This window comes from Lissotriton helveticus, chromosome 12 (assembly GCF_964261635.1).
Source record: "Lissotriton helveticus chromosome 12, aLisHel1.1, whole genome shotgun sequence".
NCBI lineage: Eukaryota > Metazoa > Chordata > Amphibia > Caudata > Salamandridae > Lissotriton > Lissotriton helveticus.
Window position 1 is genome coordinate 146768937 of NC_136073.1, and position 16265 is coordinate 146785201.

At 46.1% G+C, this 16265-nt stretch overlaps 1 protein-coding gene across 1 annotated transcript in view; it reads right to left on the minus strand.

Annotated features, from left to right (window-relative positions):
• LOC144797976 (polyunsaturated fatty acid lipoxygenase ALOX15B-like) overlaps positions 1-16265 on the minus strand; it is a 193081-nt gene that overhangs the window by 121202 nt on the left and 55614 nt on the right. The window contains exons 4-5 of the mRNA XM_078668780.1: positions 5804-5926; positions 1845-1948 (exon numbers count right to left, since the gene is read on the minus strand). Coding sequence (XP_078524906.1) covers positions 1845-1948; positions 5804-5926 — 227 coding nt within the window. The remainder of the gene's footprint in view (positions 1-1844; positions 1949-5803; positions 5927-16265) is intronic.

Genomic DNA, 16265 nt, shown 5'->3' on the forward strand with positions numbered 1-16265 from the left:
AGAAATGCCTTTAAGCTAATACACAATGATTGCACCCCGTGCAAATTGCAAGTGCGTAACTAGAAATCTACTGGATTTTCGACCAGATAATGGAAAGTAAGAGCAACTTGTATATAATCATGGGTTGATGAGCTCGATGTGTACCCCTTGGGCAGTGCAATATCGGATCTGATTACTGTAGAACATTCCCTTTCAATTCTCAGCCAGTGCATAACTTTATTAACCAGAGCATCCGGGTCTTCATACGTGCCAGGTTTTAACTTCGGGACCTGAGTCACATAGATGGAGCAAGAATGGTCTAATGTGGACAAATGACAATCAATTTCCCAAGGTCTCCTTGGTGGATTAGAAGATGGCATAAAAGGATCAACTTTAGGGAGCATGCTTCTGCCAGCAGAGTGATGATCTCCCATCCTCCTTGGATGAATAGTCGTAGGCAAGTTGCTATTAGCACAACTCAATAGATTCTGGGATCTTAGTGGCCTTGATGATTCTAAACTAGATTTAGTTGCTACATGTTGAGAACTATTTGACAACTTCCCTGGGATAACCGCTTTCCCCGTTTGGGGTCTGCCATAAGTGGTGGGAATCACCTGTTGCAAAGCAATGCTTGAAGGTGTGGGAGGGGGTGTTCATGAGTCGTACAGGACTGCACTGTGGGCAAGGGGACTGTGTCTGGCAAGATGTATCATGCTTACAAGAGCTAAAACAAGTTGTTAACTTGTTAACAGTGTCCGACAACAATAAGATTAAACTTTTTAGGTGGTTCAGTTTGATATCCAGCCTTTCAAGGCAGATGTTCATATCTTGTATGGTAACATAGGCCACAGTGATGGGTAAATCTTGATTTATGTCATTGGGCTCAGTTTGCAGTCCCGTGGATTCATCAACCAACTGTAATGGTTCAAAGTGATTGTGACAGGGAACCTTTTCAATAACATTAATTTTAGGGTCCAAGGAACGATCTGAGCTTGTAGTCCTAGTCGTTGTTGGATTACACAAATCAATCCTCTCAGGAACTGGCCCATTTGTTAAACATGCAGGTTCAGATGAGTCACAAACATGGCTAGTGGTCACGTATGATTGTTCGCAGACTTTCGTTTTTTTTTAAACATTGCTGGGACTAAAACTCGGGGTAATATATACGAACAGGGAGCATGGATAAAACAGACAGAGGCAGTAGGAGCCCAGTGATTCAGGGTTACTGATGAAAGTAAGAGAATGTAAATAGTACCGTAGTAAGATAGAGCAATAGGATTGCGATGTAATCACTGACTGTATTATCCTCCTGGACTCTTTGGGTACCCCAGAGATTGGACATTAGAGGAGGTCCTAGCCCAGCCTCCTTCAGGCTCTGACGGGCGTGGATGGGCCTGCTCTTGGCCTGGGCTTTACCCGGGCACATCCCACGCAGTGGGAAGCCTCCAGCAGCCTTATGTGCCTCCGGGCGCAGAAAAGGGCATCATCAGTGCGATGCAGGGAAGCTTGGGAAATGGAGGCCCTGCCTCAGCACTACCCCCGGTGTCTCCAGAAGCACGTCCCCCGCAACGGGAAGCCTCCAGCAGCCTTATGCACCTCCGGGTGCAGAAAGGGTGTCAGCAGTGCGATGCAGTATGGGGGAGCCTGGGAAATTGAGTGCCTGCCTCGGCTCTAACCCCTAGTGTCTCCAGAAGCGCGTCCTCTTGTTTATATGAAAAACACATCCAGGTGTTAGATCGTTGCTAATCCTTAAATTCTAATTGAATTGTAAAGTGCTGGAATGCCTGAAAGCTTCACAAATCAGATTGCTTAAAGTTAGCTAGACGTACAATGTACACACTGCCTCTTGAAAGGAAATTTCTTACCTGAAGTAGAAGTTTTATGAGTCCAAAAAACCCTCTTGAGGTCTTGAAGTGATTTCCAGGATTCCTGACGTCCAAAAAATCCTTTCAGTTTGGTTTCCAGTGTTCTAGGAGAATGAGAGAAGATTGATTTACTAAGAACCATCACATCCAGATAAGTATCAATCAATCAATCATAGCATTTGTAAAGCAAACTACATACCTGTGAGGGTCTCAAGGCACTGGGGGGAGGGGGGTGGGGGGGGAACGCTGCTACTGTTCCAAGAGCCAGGTCTTGAGGAGTCAAATTAAGGGGCATATTATCAAGGGGGTTTATCTCCGCATTTTTGGCTTTAAAAGCCAAGAAAGGGGAGATAAAATTATCTCCCAATTACCTAGCTGTCGCTAACACCAGTTAGCGACAGCTAGTAGGAGATAGCGACCATCTTGGGCCCCACTTTGCATGTCAGTGATATTTATCACTAATGACATGCAAAGTGGGCGTGCCAAGATGTTAGCGACTGGAAACAGTCGCTAACATCGCTATCTCCTATTACCAACTTTTGGAGATATTCACGCTAAACGCGAATATCTCCAAAAGCTAACACCTGCCATGAGCAGTTCTTAGCCATGTTATCCAATGGGAGGTGAATAACATGGCTAAGAGCATTAGCTCGGTAATGCATGAATATCGCTGACTTTTCAGCGATATTCATGCATTGCGGCCGTTTATTATCGCATTTGCGATAAACCTTGGTAATACCAAGGTTTATCTGCGATAAAAATCGCCGCAGCGCAGCGGTAAATTTTTGTCTCTAACCAAGCAATAGCGATAATTATAGCTATTGCTTGGTAATATGCCCCTATGTATGTTACCAAAGGGGTTTGGTTACCAAATGTGTGTTCTTTGGGTAGTTAGTCCGGTCTACCGTATGAAGGTGCGGCGTTTGAACGGGCCGTGAGCCATTTGTTTTACTGGTTTGCGCACCTCTTACCCTTCCTACGTGGAGATCTGCTGTGTCGTCATCCAGCAACCAAGCTGTCCAAAGACATTTTGGAGAACGTACGCTCCTGAAGCCAGCAGCACCATTCTTAACATACATGCCGCCATCTGCCTTCGGCGAAGCAGAGCACCAGGAAACTATGGGGCCGATTACGATTGCGGATTTCCCGCATCCACCGGGCCGGCGGAAGCCACCGCCGGCCCGGAGGATGCGGGAAATCCGCCGGGGAGCCTTGAAAGACCCACCTCCATATTAGGATGGCTGGTGGGTCTTACTATCTGTCTGCCGCTTTTCCAGCGCGGGCGGATTCCGCCCGCGGCGGTAAAGCATTAACATGGCTGGCGGTGTCTATCAGACACCGCCAGCCATATTAGGATGTCTGCGGAAAGATGCCTTTACACGGCGGCATTTCCGCCGTGTAAAGGCATAAGGATTTGTGTTTGGGGGCCCGTTGGGGGCCCCCAGGGGTGAAGGGGGGTGGGGGGTGCACATGGGGGGTACCTATGGTACCCCCCTGCATTTGCCTGCACATAGCGGCAGGCACCGCGAGGTGCCTGCCGCTTTGTGCATGCAAATGCACAACTTACTTTTTTATCATTGCGGCGGGTGCTGCTTCAAGCAGCACCCGCCGCAATGATAAAAATACAGGATGTGACCGCCAGGGTGGCGGTGACATCCTAATTTGCACGGAGGGACCGCCGCTGCCCCTGCGGACGGTCCCTCCTTCTCTATGGTGGCGGACAGACTCAGGTCCGTCCGCCATCATAATCGGCCCCTATGTGTGGGCACATCACAAGGTGGTTTGTGTGCATTTTTATGCGAGAATGCATGCGCGCACTCTAGGTGCAGGCATGTATTTCTTCTAGCCTGCCTATGACGCCTGGCGCTTGTGACGCACGGGTCCCCACCCCTCCCACCACAGGGTTTGTAATATTGAAGGGAAACTCAGTGGTCCACATCTCCCATAACATACCGGAGACAGTACATCCTTGTGGTAACTGACAGGTCAACATTTTACAGAAGATGCGGAAGATGGGTAATGGACCTGGATCACAGCGTCCAGTCTTTGGGTTATCAGTCTTTCATGTGTCTACATTTGTATTATCGTCATAGCTTACGGCTGATCAGAAAACCAAAAGCGAAATTTAGTTGCTATGTGAGGAAACCCACTGTTGGGTGCATATGATCTCATCATTCTGAATGCCATGCTGCATCCAGTTTGTTTGCCTCTGGAACATTTCACTGACTATGCTTCCACAGAATGAATCTTGGCATGTTTTTCTTTTTTTTTGGCATAGAGACATTGTTTGCCTATTCGTGTGAGAAATAGCTCAAAGGAGGTCTTGTGATTTTATTATCACATTTAATAATATTCTACTCCATTACATTGGTTCTTGTTCAAATCAAACAATTGCTTGTCTTAAGTATTGTGCTTGGGTGACCAGTTAAGCTTTTGTATGCTTTGTTCTAAGGTGGATTTGATTTCCCTACTGCTGCCCAAGGGTAATAGTGAGGTGAGGTGAGGAGTACCTTGCCAATTTATTTTTATAGGTTGTTTGTTATATGGCTTCAATTTCACATTTATTTTAGGTTTGATGCTGAGATTTTACTTCACATATATATACACTGCCTCACTGAACTTTACATACCATTACGCTTTGGTTGGATTGTTCTATGGGTGTGAATTGCCCATTTCTTTTGTTTAGCTATTGCCCTTACGTGAGGGATGGCTAAGTGGGTGGGTCATCCATTTCTACTTTGTTCATTTACAAACCCTTACATGAGGGGTGTCAATATGAGTTTTATCCCATTTCTGTGATTTTATGGCCCTTACAGGAGGGGTGGCTAAATGGGTGTCAGTCCAATTTACACAGTTTATATAGAAAAAAATACACAATGGATGTCTTTAGGGGTTATAGTCCCATTGCTCCAATTCACTTACCCTTACAGGAGGGGTAGCCCAATTGGTCCCAGTCCCATTTTCTCAGACTACATTTCTATTCCTTACATGAGGAATCCCTATCTCTACATTTTCTTTTGTTCCCCTTGTATTAGGGATTGAATTCTGGGGGTGAGTGTCTCCCGTGGCTACACGTTACTATTTCTTTGCCCTGTTTTAGGCGATATGGTCGGGAGTTTCACAACCATGTCTACTATGTTTTCATGTGTCTTGGTGTGTACCAGTTCCTCATTTGGTGCATTTGAGTTATTCCTAGTCAGTTGTATAGCTTCTTGTGACGTTTTTAGATAACATTGTGTCTTCATTTTAATATGTTTTTGTAATGGGGAAGATGGGTGATATTTCTTGTGTATCTATTTATTCATCCTCTCTGCTATATTTATCGTTCAGTTTCTCCAGAGATGTGTTATTTTACCTTGCATCCCTGGGTTATGAAATATTTTCTTCATGTGTACATTTTTATGAATATTTTTTCCTACTTAGTAACTTCATTTTAGTTTCTGTTTAAAAGGGGGAGGCTATGTTATATCCTGCTTAGGTATTAATGAATCTCCTATGTTACCTGGGCTCCTAGCTGCTCAGCGAGTGTGAGTGTTCTAAGTGGAATGTTGGTATGATGGAGATGAATGCAATGTTTGGGTGCCTGTGAGTTGAGGTGTGACCGCTTACGATGGGGTGAGCAGCAGGCAGGCTGCTCCTGGTGGGGCTCTTGTACTCGAATACCATCCTGCAACTAAGACTTATAAAGAATCTTCAAAGTTACTACTCGGCTACTTGTCATACATCACAACACATTTGTACTATGGTTCTTAAAGGAACCATGCGTTGTGAACACTGTACAGTCGCTGTACCAGCTAGAGTAAAAGATCTTGAAATTCAAAATAAAAACCTTACTTGAGTCATGCATGATTTCAATTGAAAGTGGCCACTCTTATTGTCTTATTAGAAATCCAACTGCTATGGTCCATTTGAAGCACCAATGTATATTTGTTCTGAATGCCATGATACTCAATACTTACGAAGTTTTCTGCGTAAGGGCAAAATTCAATGATTTGGAAATGGAGTATTTAACGTTCGAGTCTAGTTCCTTGACGTTATCCACATCAATGCATCTTGGAAAGGCTTTGTGGTACACTTTCCACCTAGCAGAGCCAGAAGGATAGAGAAAAAACGGGAGAAAAGTGTCAATGAATACTTCAGTCGGGAAAAGTGTTCTAGAAACCATCCTTCTAGGCATAGCAAAATGGCTGCCATTTGAGTCACAATTTTATATTCAATGAACAATCCCTTGTAACCAAGACATTAAAAGAAAGTGTATGTGCCTGAAAGCAAAGGGTGTGGGCAGAGGTGGGGGTGTTGTGTGGTGTAAGATATTGGGCTGTTGGTTGACTGCAGTGTGAGCCTTGGTCGTACATCAAACATAATTCTTGTCATGGTTAGGTGCAAGCTAACCCTAAATGAACTTGTGCTCATCCCTGGGTAGCTTGGCACACAGCAGTCAGCCTTTACTCAGAAGCAATGTGTAGAGTATTTGTGCAACACTTCAAACAGTAACAAAGTGAAAAATACCACACAAAAAGGATCCCACGCTATGTTGGAAAAAGAGTTTAAGAAATTAAACAAGAGCAAATAAGACAAAAATCCAATGAGTAGAACTGGAGATATGCAATTTTAAAGATTGTTGTGACAATAGCGCCAAAAAAGCACAAAGCATTACTTGGTGTCTGTTCCGATGTAGCTACCAGCTGAGCGGCGAAGCTTTGCATCACTCAGCATAGATTACAATGAGGCTGGCAGCTGTGAGGTGAGGCTTTACGGGGCTTCAAGTCTGTTCCAATGCGGACCACAGTTGTACTTTGCAGGAGCACATTCAGGCCCATTTTGAAGGGTCCACGGAGGGTTGGCACCACTTGGGAGGGCAAGACTAGGATAGAAGAGCCCATTTGCTGGGTTTAATGTTGTTGGAAGCCTGGTGTGTCCCAGCCAACTAGCCCTCGTAGTCACTTGGGTTTAAAAGATGCAAGTCCTGACCCCACCGACGCAAGTGCGCAGCATGTCAGCAGTCCCCCAGAGCAGCAGTCCAGCAGAGTGGCAGTCCTCCCCGGCAGAGTATCCACAAGGTCATAGGTTTGCTGAAGAGGTGTTGTCTGAGGTCCAATATTTATACCTGGTGCCCTTCCATTGGAACTGGTGGGGGGAAAGCTTCTAGAAACTTCCTTTAAAGTCCACTGGCAACTTGCCTTTCCTGCCTACACTCCAGACTAACTACAGGGGATATGCAGCCCTTTGTGTGGCAGAAGGACACACCTATTCAAATGTAAGTAGGGCTGTGCCCAGCTCCTCCCTCCCATCCTGCAAGCGATGGCCCATCCAGGCCCACCTAAGTTTTATATTGTGAGTCACTGTCTAGGAGAAATACAAATGGTCCAAATGCCAATTACACCTAGCCATGTGACCCAGAGACAGGCTGCAGGCACTAAATGGCTAAGGCAGGAAAATGCCAACATTCTAAAAGCTTTTCAGTTGTACTACGGGCAGGAGAATGCACTGATTGATTGACTCTGCTAGGCTTGATTTATGTGCAGACTACTTAACCGGTAAGGTTTAGACTTGTACAAATTCTTTGTGATTGCTGACCACAAGTACTGTCTATTTTCTTTGTGAATTCTTGTGGGGTCTTCATTACAATTCCTTTAATTTGATTGTACTGAGAATGACCTTGAAGACTCTACATTGAGGTCAAAACATCAATACCAAGTCCTACTCTGTCCAATGACAACTACTGTATCCACATCATCACTTTGATTCATTGTGTATGAAGGACTGAGAATAATTTGAGTGGACTTTGTGGACATTAACCTCTTCCATGCGTCGGACGGCCCCCGGCCATCCGACGTTCGAGTGTGCATGTGCGTCAGAATGCTGGGGGCCATCCAATTTGCACATGCATGGAATTCGCCCGCAGTGCGCGGGAATGTGCGCCGCAGCGAAGCGGTCAATCTTTTATGTGTGTAATCAATCGATCATGTTTTGCAAGATTAATGTTATTCTGGAACCTTACAATCTGCAGCCTTAAGAAATGTCATCTATTGAATACAATTCTTTGTTGAGATCATTATTTTTATAAATATAATCAATTAATGTTTGATTTATTACTGTGACCTGTTGGGGTAGATAATTGAAAATTTAACATATATAATATTGTGCTCTTAGATCCGAATCTCTTATTTACCTAAACAATAGTTCATACCAATGCATTGAAGGGTTTATTGGGTTGCACTTCTTTCTAAAATAACTTTCTAAAAGTGGATTTTCAAAGTTATAATTTTAAATCCGACTTCCCCATAAGTTAGGATTTTTCTGTATAATTCTAAAGACACCAAACATGAACTAGTTAACTGCTCCCATCTGGAATTTACAGATTATTAGATGTAAGTATGTAACTCCAATGTTATCCCATGGAAGAGGTAGGCCTTGCGGTAGAGAAAATCTTTTGTATGGGTTTTTTTCTACCAGGACATGTAAAACTAAAAAGTAAATAAACCACTTTTTAAATATACTGCACCCTGGCCTCTCGGCTGTCCAGGGCCTAACCTAGGGGTGGCATGCATATTAAAAGGGAAAGTTTCAGCCTGGCAAAAGCTTTATTTTGCCAAGTTGAAATGGTAGTTTGAAACTACAGAGACAGGCTACAATGGTAGGCCAGAGACACGAAAATGGGTAATAATGTAATAATAAGAGATTTACTATATTTCACTTTTCTTTCCTATGAGGCCTTGTCCTTTCCCTTCCTTTTTCCTTTAGGGTAGCTTATACTTTCTAGAGAATTGCAAGTATATACCCAGAATTATTAGTTACTGTATTTGCTTTATAAATAGCATTAAAATAGGCACCGTTTTAATTTATTGTGAAATGTTTACACGTATAAGGCATATTTAGTCCCTATTTTATTATTCATATTTAGCCTATAATGTTTTTAATATTTCAGTGCTTTACAGTGATTTATTGGAGATATTTTTCATTAGATATGTTTCTCAATTAAAAATCACAGTTTTTAACTCTTTACTCTAGGTCAGTCCTGATGTTCCTATTATTAATATATGTATATTTATTAATTCTTGGATTTTGTTTTGTTTTACTTGCCTTTTTCCTTTTCTCCTCCCTTCCTTCCTTTGGGCTCAGTACCTATTTACTTCTTTATATATTTAGATATTTGTATATTTGTGTCAATCATTAAGAGACTTAAGTTGCATCTACTTTTATTAATCTATTTGCTTATTTATTGTTAAACGTAACTGAAGTCAATGTTTTATTAACTAATCTTATGCAAAAGTTTGAATAAAAAAATTACAACATGAAGTGCTATTGAAGTAGGTGGCACAATCAGTGCTGCAGGCCTGCTGGCAGGATATATAATGTACATGCCTTGGGCACAGGTAGTCCCCTTTTACTAGAGACTTATAAGTAAATTAAATATGCCATTTGGTTATAAGGCAATCTTATCATGTTTTAAGGAGAGAGTACAAGCCCTTCAGCACTGGTTAGCAGTAGCAAAGTGTACAGAGTCCTAAGCCCAGCAAAAACTACTCTAGCAAAAACAGGAGGTCTGAAGGCAGAAAGTTATGGAATAATCACACCAAAAATGCCAGGTCTAACAGGGGGCGTCTTTCTTGTCCATCTTAGCACCCTAGGTTTTGAACTAGCTGCCCAAATATTTTGCAAGCTTTGCCTCCTCTTTCTTGGTAAAGTTTGCTGTACACTCAACAAAGTATGTCTTTTTTCATTGTTCACTTCTGGACTTTAAGCCCCTCTTCATGAAGTAGAACCATTAATGCTTGCCTTATAAAACCCCCTTCATGGTTTTTATCTGTCCTTTGATAATCACCCTAATGGGTGATCAGAAATGATTCAATTTCTGTTGCTGGCTTACCACTTCAACACAGTTGCTTAGACTAGGTGGGGTTTTGAGTAATGTATCACTTTATTTGATCTACAGGTGGTTACTCCTGTATATCAACATTTGTCTTCAAGCCCATATTGGGAGAGGGCCCTGTTAAATAGGTTGGGGAGGTTGCCTTAATCCATGCAAATAAGAATCCTTCTCCTGTGGAAGCTAGCTCCAAAGGCTGAAGCACACCCAAGTGTGCTCGTGAAACAAGCTTGACATTGTTGTTTTGGGGATGAAATATAGCATATGTGCATTATAAGAGCTCATGAGATATGTTAGAGCAGTGAGTAATATGGTGTTGTGTCAAGAGGTGTGTTCTAGTGTAATGAGGTTTTGTATGATGCGATGTGTGCTGTAGCATCTTGTGACATGCAGTACTATGGGATGTACAGTCATGGTGTTGTGCAATGTGATATGGTGTTACCTAATATGATATGATGTTGAACTGTGTTAAGGTATTAATTTGTCATGTATGGTACATGCTAAAATGCATTATGTATATGATGTTGTTTTGCATGGTATGGTGTTTTGTTCTATGATGTGTTACAGTTGGTAGTATAAGATGTGATGGAGCATTTGGTGAGGTAGTGTTGCATGGCCTCTAGTGCTGAGGGTTGATGTATTGTTGAGTTGTTCGATGTTGTATGTGGAATGTGGGACAATTTGGCACAGGGCTGAAGGTTGTGGGTCTGTCTTTATTCTGCTCTCTCAGACAAGAGGCCAAAGTGAGATGGATATTTCCCGCACCCTCCTGACAGGCCTATAGCCCCACTTGGTATATGCACAGTGAAACAGATGTGTCAGAGATGGCAGTCCAAACCTCTTCACTTAGTAGGGATAAGACACAAAATCTTTAGCCCACCGAAATCTGCTTTAAGGGACAGAGATTTGTCACCCTTATCCTGAAGCATTTATACCTTCAAAGCCACCAGGCAGAAGTAGCTAAATTCAATCAGTCATTTGTAGAGCACACTACTCACCTGCGAGGGTCTCAAGGCGCTAGGGGGGGAAGCTGCTACTGCTCGAACAGCCAGGTCTTGAGAAGTCTCCTGAAGGTGAGCAGGTCCTGGGTCTGTCGCAGGTGGATGGGGAGGGTGTACCAGGTCTTCGCGACGACGTGGGAGAAAGATCTGCCACCGGTGGTCGTTTGGTGAATGCGTGGAGCGGTAGGTGAGGGCGAGGTCAGCGGAGTGGAGCTAGCGCTTGGGAGTGTAGAAGGTGAGGCGTTTGTTGAGGTATGTTGGTCTGGCATCAGGGAGTGCTTTGTGAGCGTGGGTCAGGAGTTTGAAGGTGATCCGCTTGTTGACGGAGAGCCAGTGCAGTTCTCTCAGGTGGGCAGTTATGTGGCTGTGTCGGGGAATGTCGAGGAGGAGGCATGCAGAGACGTTCTGTATGCGTTGGAGTCTTTTCTGGAGTTTGGCTGTGGGTCCTGCATAGAGGGCGTTGCCGTAGTCCAGCCTGGTGATGAGGGCCTGGGTGACCGTCCTCCTGGTTTTGGTGGGGATCCATCTGTAGATCTTGCGAAGCATGCAGAGGGTGTTGAAGCAGGAGGAGGAGATGGTGTTGACTTGCTAGGTCATTGACCGTGATGAGTCTAGGATGAGCCCCAGGTTGTGTGCGTGGTTGGTGGGTGTTGGCGCAGCTCCCAGCGAGGCTGGCCACCAGGAGTTGTCCCAGGAAGAGGGGGTGGAGCCGAGGATAAGGACCTCCATCTTGTCTGAGTTCAGTTTCAGGCGACTGTTCTTCATCCATTCGGCGACGGCCTTCATTCCTTCGTGGAAGTTGGTTTTGGTGGTGGCGGGGTCCTTGGTGAGGTAGAGGATCAGCTGGGTGTCGTCTGCGTATGAGACGATGTTGAGGTCATGCGATAGGGCTGAGGGTAGATCTTTGGGGTACGCCGCAGGTGATCTTGGTGGCTTCGGTTCGGAATGGAGGGAGGCGGACTCTGTGTTCTGTCGGTGAGGAAGGAGGTGATCCAGTCCCGGGATATGTTGCGGATCCCTGTGTTGTGGAGGCGTGTGCATAGGGTGTGGTGGCAGACAGTGTCGAAGGTGGCCGAGAGGTCTAGGAGGATGAGGACGTTGGTTTTGCCATTGTCCAGCATGGTCCTGATGTCGTCGGTGGCGGCGATGAGGGCGGTTTCGGTGCTGTGGTGCTGTGGAATCCGGATTGGGACGAGTCCAGGGTGTTGTTCTCTTCGAGGAAACAGGACAGTTGTCTGTTGACGATCTTCTCTATGACTTTTGCCGGGAACGGGAGCAGGGAGATGGGGCGGAAGTTCTTGAGGTCCTTTGGGTCTGCCTTGGATTTCTTGAGTAGGGCTTTGATCTCTGCATGTTTCCAGCTCTCCGGGAAGGTGGCAGTCTCGCGGGAACTGTTGATGATCTTCTGGAGTTGGGGTGCATTGATGGAGCTTGCATTGTTGAAGATGTGGTGAGGGCATGGGTCTGACGGTGAGCCGGAATGGATGGTGTTCATGGTTTTGATGATGTCTTCGCCGTTGATGTGGTTCCAGGAGAGCAGGAGGCAGGTGTGACTTTTGGGCGGTGAGTCTAAGGTGTCGGCGATTGTCGGGGGGGACTGAGTGTTGAAGCTGTTGTGTATGTCTCTGATCTTGCGGTGGAAGAAGGTGGCTAGAGAGTGACAGGGGTCTTGAGACAGTGGGATGTCGTTAGAGCTGGGGTTGGGTTTGGCGAGTTCCTTCATGATGTTGAAGAGCTCTTTGCTGTTGTGTGCATTGTTGTCGATGCGTTCCTTGAAGGAGGTCCTTTTTGCGGTTTGAATGAGTTGGTGGTGCCTGCGGCTGGCGTTCTTGAGGGCTGCATGGTTGTCCGGTGTCTGTTTGTGGCACCACTTCTTCTCGAGTCTTAGGCAGGTCTGCTTGGATGTCTGGAGGTCGGTGGTGAACCAGATGGCTCTTCTGTCGGTGCGTCTGTTTGAGGTTTTTTTTTATCGGGACGAGAGTGTTGGTGCAGTCGTCGATCCATTGCCTGAGGTTGCAGGCGACTGTGTCGGTGTTGGTGTGGTCTGTTGAGGGGTCTCGGGTGAGGGTGGCGGTTAGCTGGTCTTCGGTGACCTTGTTCCAGCTGCGGTAGGGGATTCGTTGCAGGTTGTTGTGTGTGGTGGTCTTCTCGAAGGAGAAGTGGACGCAGCAGTGGACGGTCCAGTGGATTTCGGTGGTGTGGCTGAAGGTGACATGGCTGCTGGTGGAAACAATGGGGTCGAGCGTGTGTCTGGCGGAGTGAGTGGGTGTTGTGATGAGCTATTTTGAGTCCGAGATAGGCAAGATTATCTAGCAAGGTGGTGGAGTTGATGTTGTCGGCGTTTTCGAGGTGGAAGTTCAGGACTCCGAGGAGGATGTAGTCTGTGGAGGCCAGGGCGTGTGAGCTGAAGATGTCTGTGATGAAGTCGCTGAACTGTGGCCAGGGTCCAGGGGGTCTGTAGATGAGGGTTCCTCTGAGGGTGGTGTTGGGATCAGTGTGGATCTGGAAGTGTAGGTGCTCAGCATTGCTGAGGGTGTCTTCGGTGTTGGTCGAGATCCTGAGGGAACTTCTGTGGACAATGGTGCTTCCTTCTCCCGGTCTGTTGGTGCGGTCCCTGCGGGTGATTTTGTAACTATCCGGGATGGCTATTAGGGGTCGGCGGACATCTCCGTTCCGCCCACGGAAGGTCCGGAGATTTGCCCTTCCGCCCTTGTGCAAAGAGGGCAGAAATTTGCGGCAAATCTCCGCACATGCGGGGGCGGAACGGAAGTTGACCGCCCGCCCGCCTCCTGCCCGCCTCCCACCCGCCTTATTAAATTATATTTAAAAGCCTGAAATGTAACTTGAATAAAACTTACCTTATTGCTGCCGCAACCTTCCCCATCGCGGCTTCATCTTAGAAACTGCGCATGCGTGGGAGCCTGCGCATGCGTGGGAGCCTGCGCATGCGCAGTCCTGGCGTGGAATGCGCATGCGTAGGCTCCCACGCATGCGCAGTTTCCAAAATGAAGCTGCGATGAGAAGGTTGCGGCAGCAATAAGGTAAGTTTTATTCAAGTTACATTTCAGGCTTTTAAATATAATTTAATAAGGCGGGCGGGAGGCGGGCAGGAAGCGGGCAGGAAGCAGGCAGGAAGCGGGAGGCGGGCGGGAGGCAGGCGGTGGGCGGCCGGGCCTCGCGTAACAGAAATATTGCGGAGAGGCACGGAGATTGGTTCAATCTCCATGCCTCTCCGCGATAGTCCCTTACGCGACTTCGGCCCACCCCTAATGGCTATGGCAATGCCAGGTGCCGATGAGGGGATCATCCAGGTTTTCGTCAGGAAAGCGACGTCCGGGTAGGATGAGTCAAGCAGGTCTCAGAGTTTGAAGGCATGCTTGTGTACGGAGCGGGTGCTGAGAAGTATGCATCTGAGGTGGTTGTGGCCTGTCCTGGTGGGAGGGGCGGGTGGTGCTGGTGGTCGCTGGCTGGTAAAGCTGCAGTTTCGGCATGTGATGGGTCCGTGGGTGCGCTTTGGGGTGGCCTGGAAGCAGGTGGATAAGCAGCCAGCATTGAGTGAGTGGAGGAGGTAGGCGTCGTAGCGGCGTCGCCTGTCGTGGTGATCGAGGGGCCAGGGGTACTGGTGCTGAGCACGATCCAGGTGTGGACGGGAGCATACAGGCTTGCCTTAGGCGTGCCTTCAGCAGAGCAGAGGACTGGCATGAACTCACGGCAGCAGCAAGGGCGGGAGCATGGGCACAAACTGGTCGAGCTGTGCGGCGTGGGGAGCGACCTGCCTGTGACCAGGGTCAAGGGTCGCTCTCTTCACTGCACAGCGACCACCATAGGAGTGGAGGTGGGAGGGAGGAGCGGCTGGGAGGTGGGAGCGGGGAGCAAATGGGCGAGCGAGGGGGGCGGGCTGCAGGGGACAACGGTGGGAAAGGGAAGAACGAGCAAAAATGAGGAGGCACGCAATAAACAATCAGAACAAAAGGAGGAAGCAAGCAATAACGGATTACAGCAGAATACAGCAAAAGACAAGCAGAGTACAGAAAAAGGAGGCAATAATCAAAAAGAAAAAAGCATAATATAGCAAGTGAAACATGGCAGGGAGGCAGGAGGGGGAAGCAGAGCAGAGGACTGGCGTGAACTCGCGGCAGCAGCGAGGGCGGGAGCACGGCCACACACTGGTGTAGCTGTGCGGCGTGGAGAGCGACCTGCCTGTGACCAGGGTAATTGGAATTGCATTCTGATATATGTATTTGGTATTCACAAATAAATATACAATGATATGAAAATGATAGCAACATTATATGTTTTATAACATCAATAAACTCCCACAGGCCACCACATCATAACCCCAATTTAAAGGCTGTTAATTCGACTTTACATTTTAAGTTAACTCAATCAATTTTTGTGAAAGGTCTACATCTACCTTCCAATATAATGTGTTGAGACTATTGAAGTTGTGTGTTAAGGTGCTCTACAAAATGTTCTGTGGGGTGGTGGTGGATGTTGTAATGTGGTAATGAACAAACAAGATGATATAAAGAAGAGGAGTGTACTACAGTGCCATGCTGAATCAAGTAATACAGTATGATCAAACAGATGGCATGTGATATAGTAGGATGAGGCATTAGATGTGTGAGTAAGTGTGGCATAGTGGTTAGTGTTACATGGTGCGGTCTTGTATACTATATTGTGATCTGGTGTAATGTGAAGCAGTTTATTATGGTGTATGTTTGTGGATGATGTGCTGGGTACATTGAGGACTGACCTTTTATAGTATTTTATGGACTACATTAACTATTATTATGATCTGAAACAGATTGTTAGGAGGTCTGTTAAAGTGCAATATACTGGCATTCTGGGAATTTTATAATCAGTTGCATTATGATATAATGTTTATGGTATGGTGAGGCAGTGTACATTTTGAAGCAGTGTGATGTGAAGTTGGATGGTGTACGATGTATGTGATTTGGAGGGGCGTCAAGTTGGATGTAGTGTGGTATTGATTTAAATGTTAAAGTGAGGTAGGCTGCCATGTTGTGTTTAGTGATTTATATGGTCATGAAGTGTTGTGCATTATGAGATGGTATGTTGACATCCTGTACAGTGAGGTATGGTATTGTATGGTATGGTTGAAGTCTAAAGTAACTCAGTGAGTGTGACACATGTATGTTGACTCCCCCTGCCCTCAAGACCCTTTTCATACAAGAGATCTCCTAAAGGGCATTTCTATATTGCATTTCTCTCCCTTTGCAACCTTGGAAGGGGCAAATGTAGTACTTAGGGCAGTATGATCAGGAGCCACAGTAAAACCAAGAGTTTTCTCATCTTAATGTTCCACTTTTTAAAGAGGGTCTGAAAATCAGGATAGCCTCCCTTGAGGCAAGCCTTCATATTGAGAAGTTAGTCAGGATCCTGGGTCAGAGGAGACAGAAGACCAGTCTTCCCCTTCTGAGATGCCACTGTCCCATTCCCAAAGAATGAGACTAAGAAGCGTATGAACGTATCAATCTGGAATGCAGAACAGCCCTAGATGCATTTATTGTCAGAGTCATTATTGAT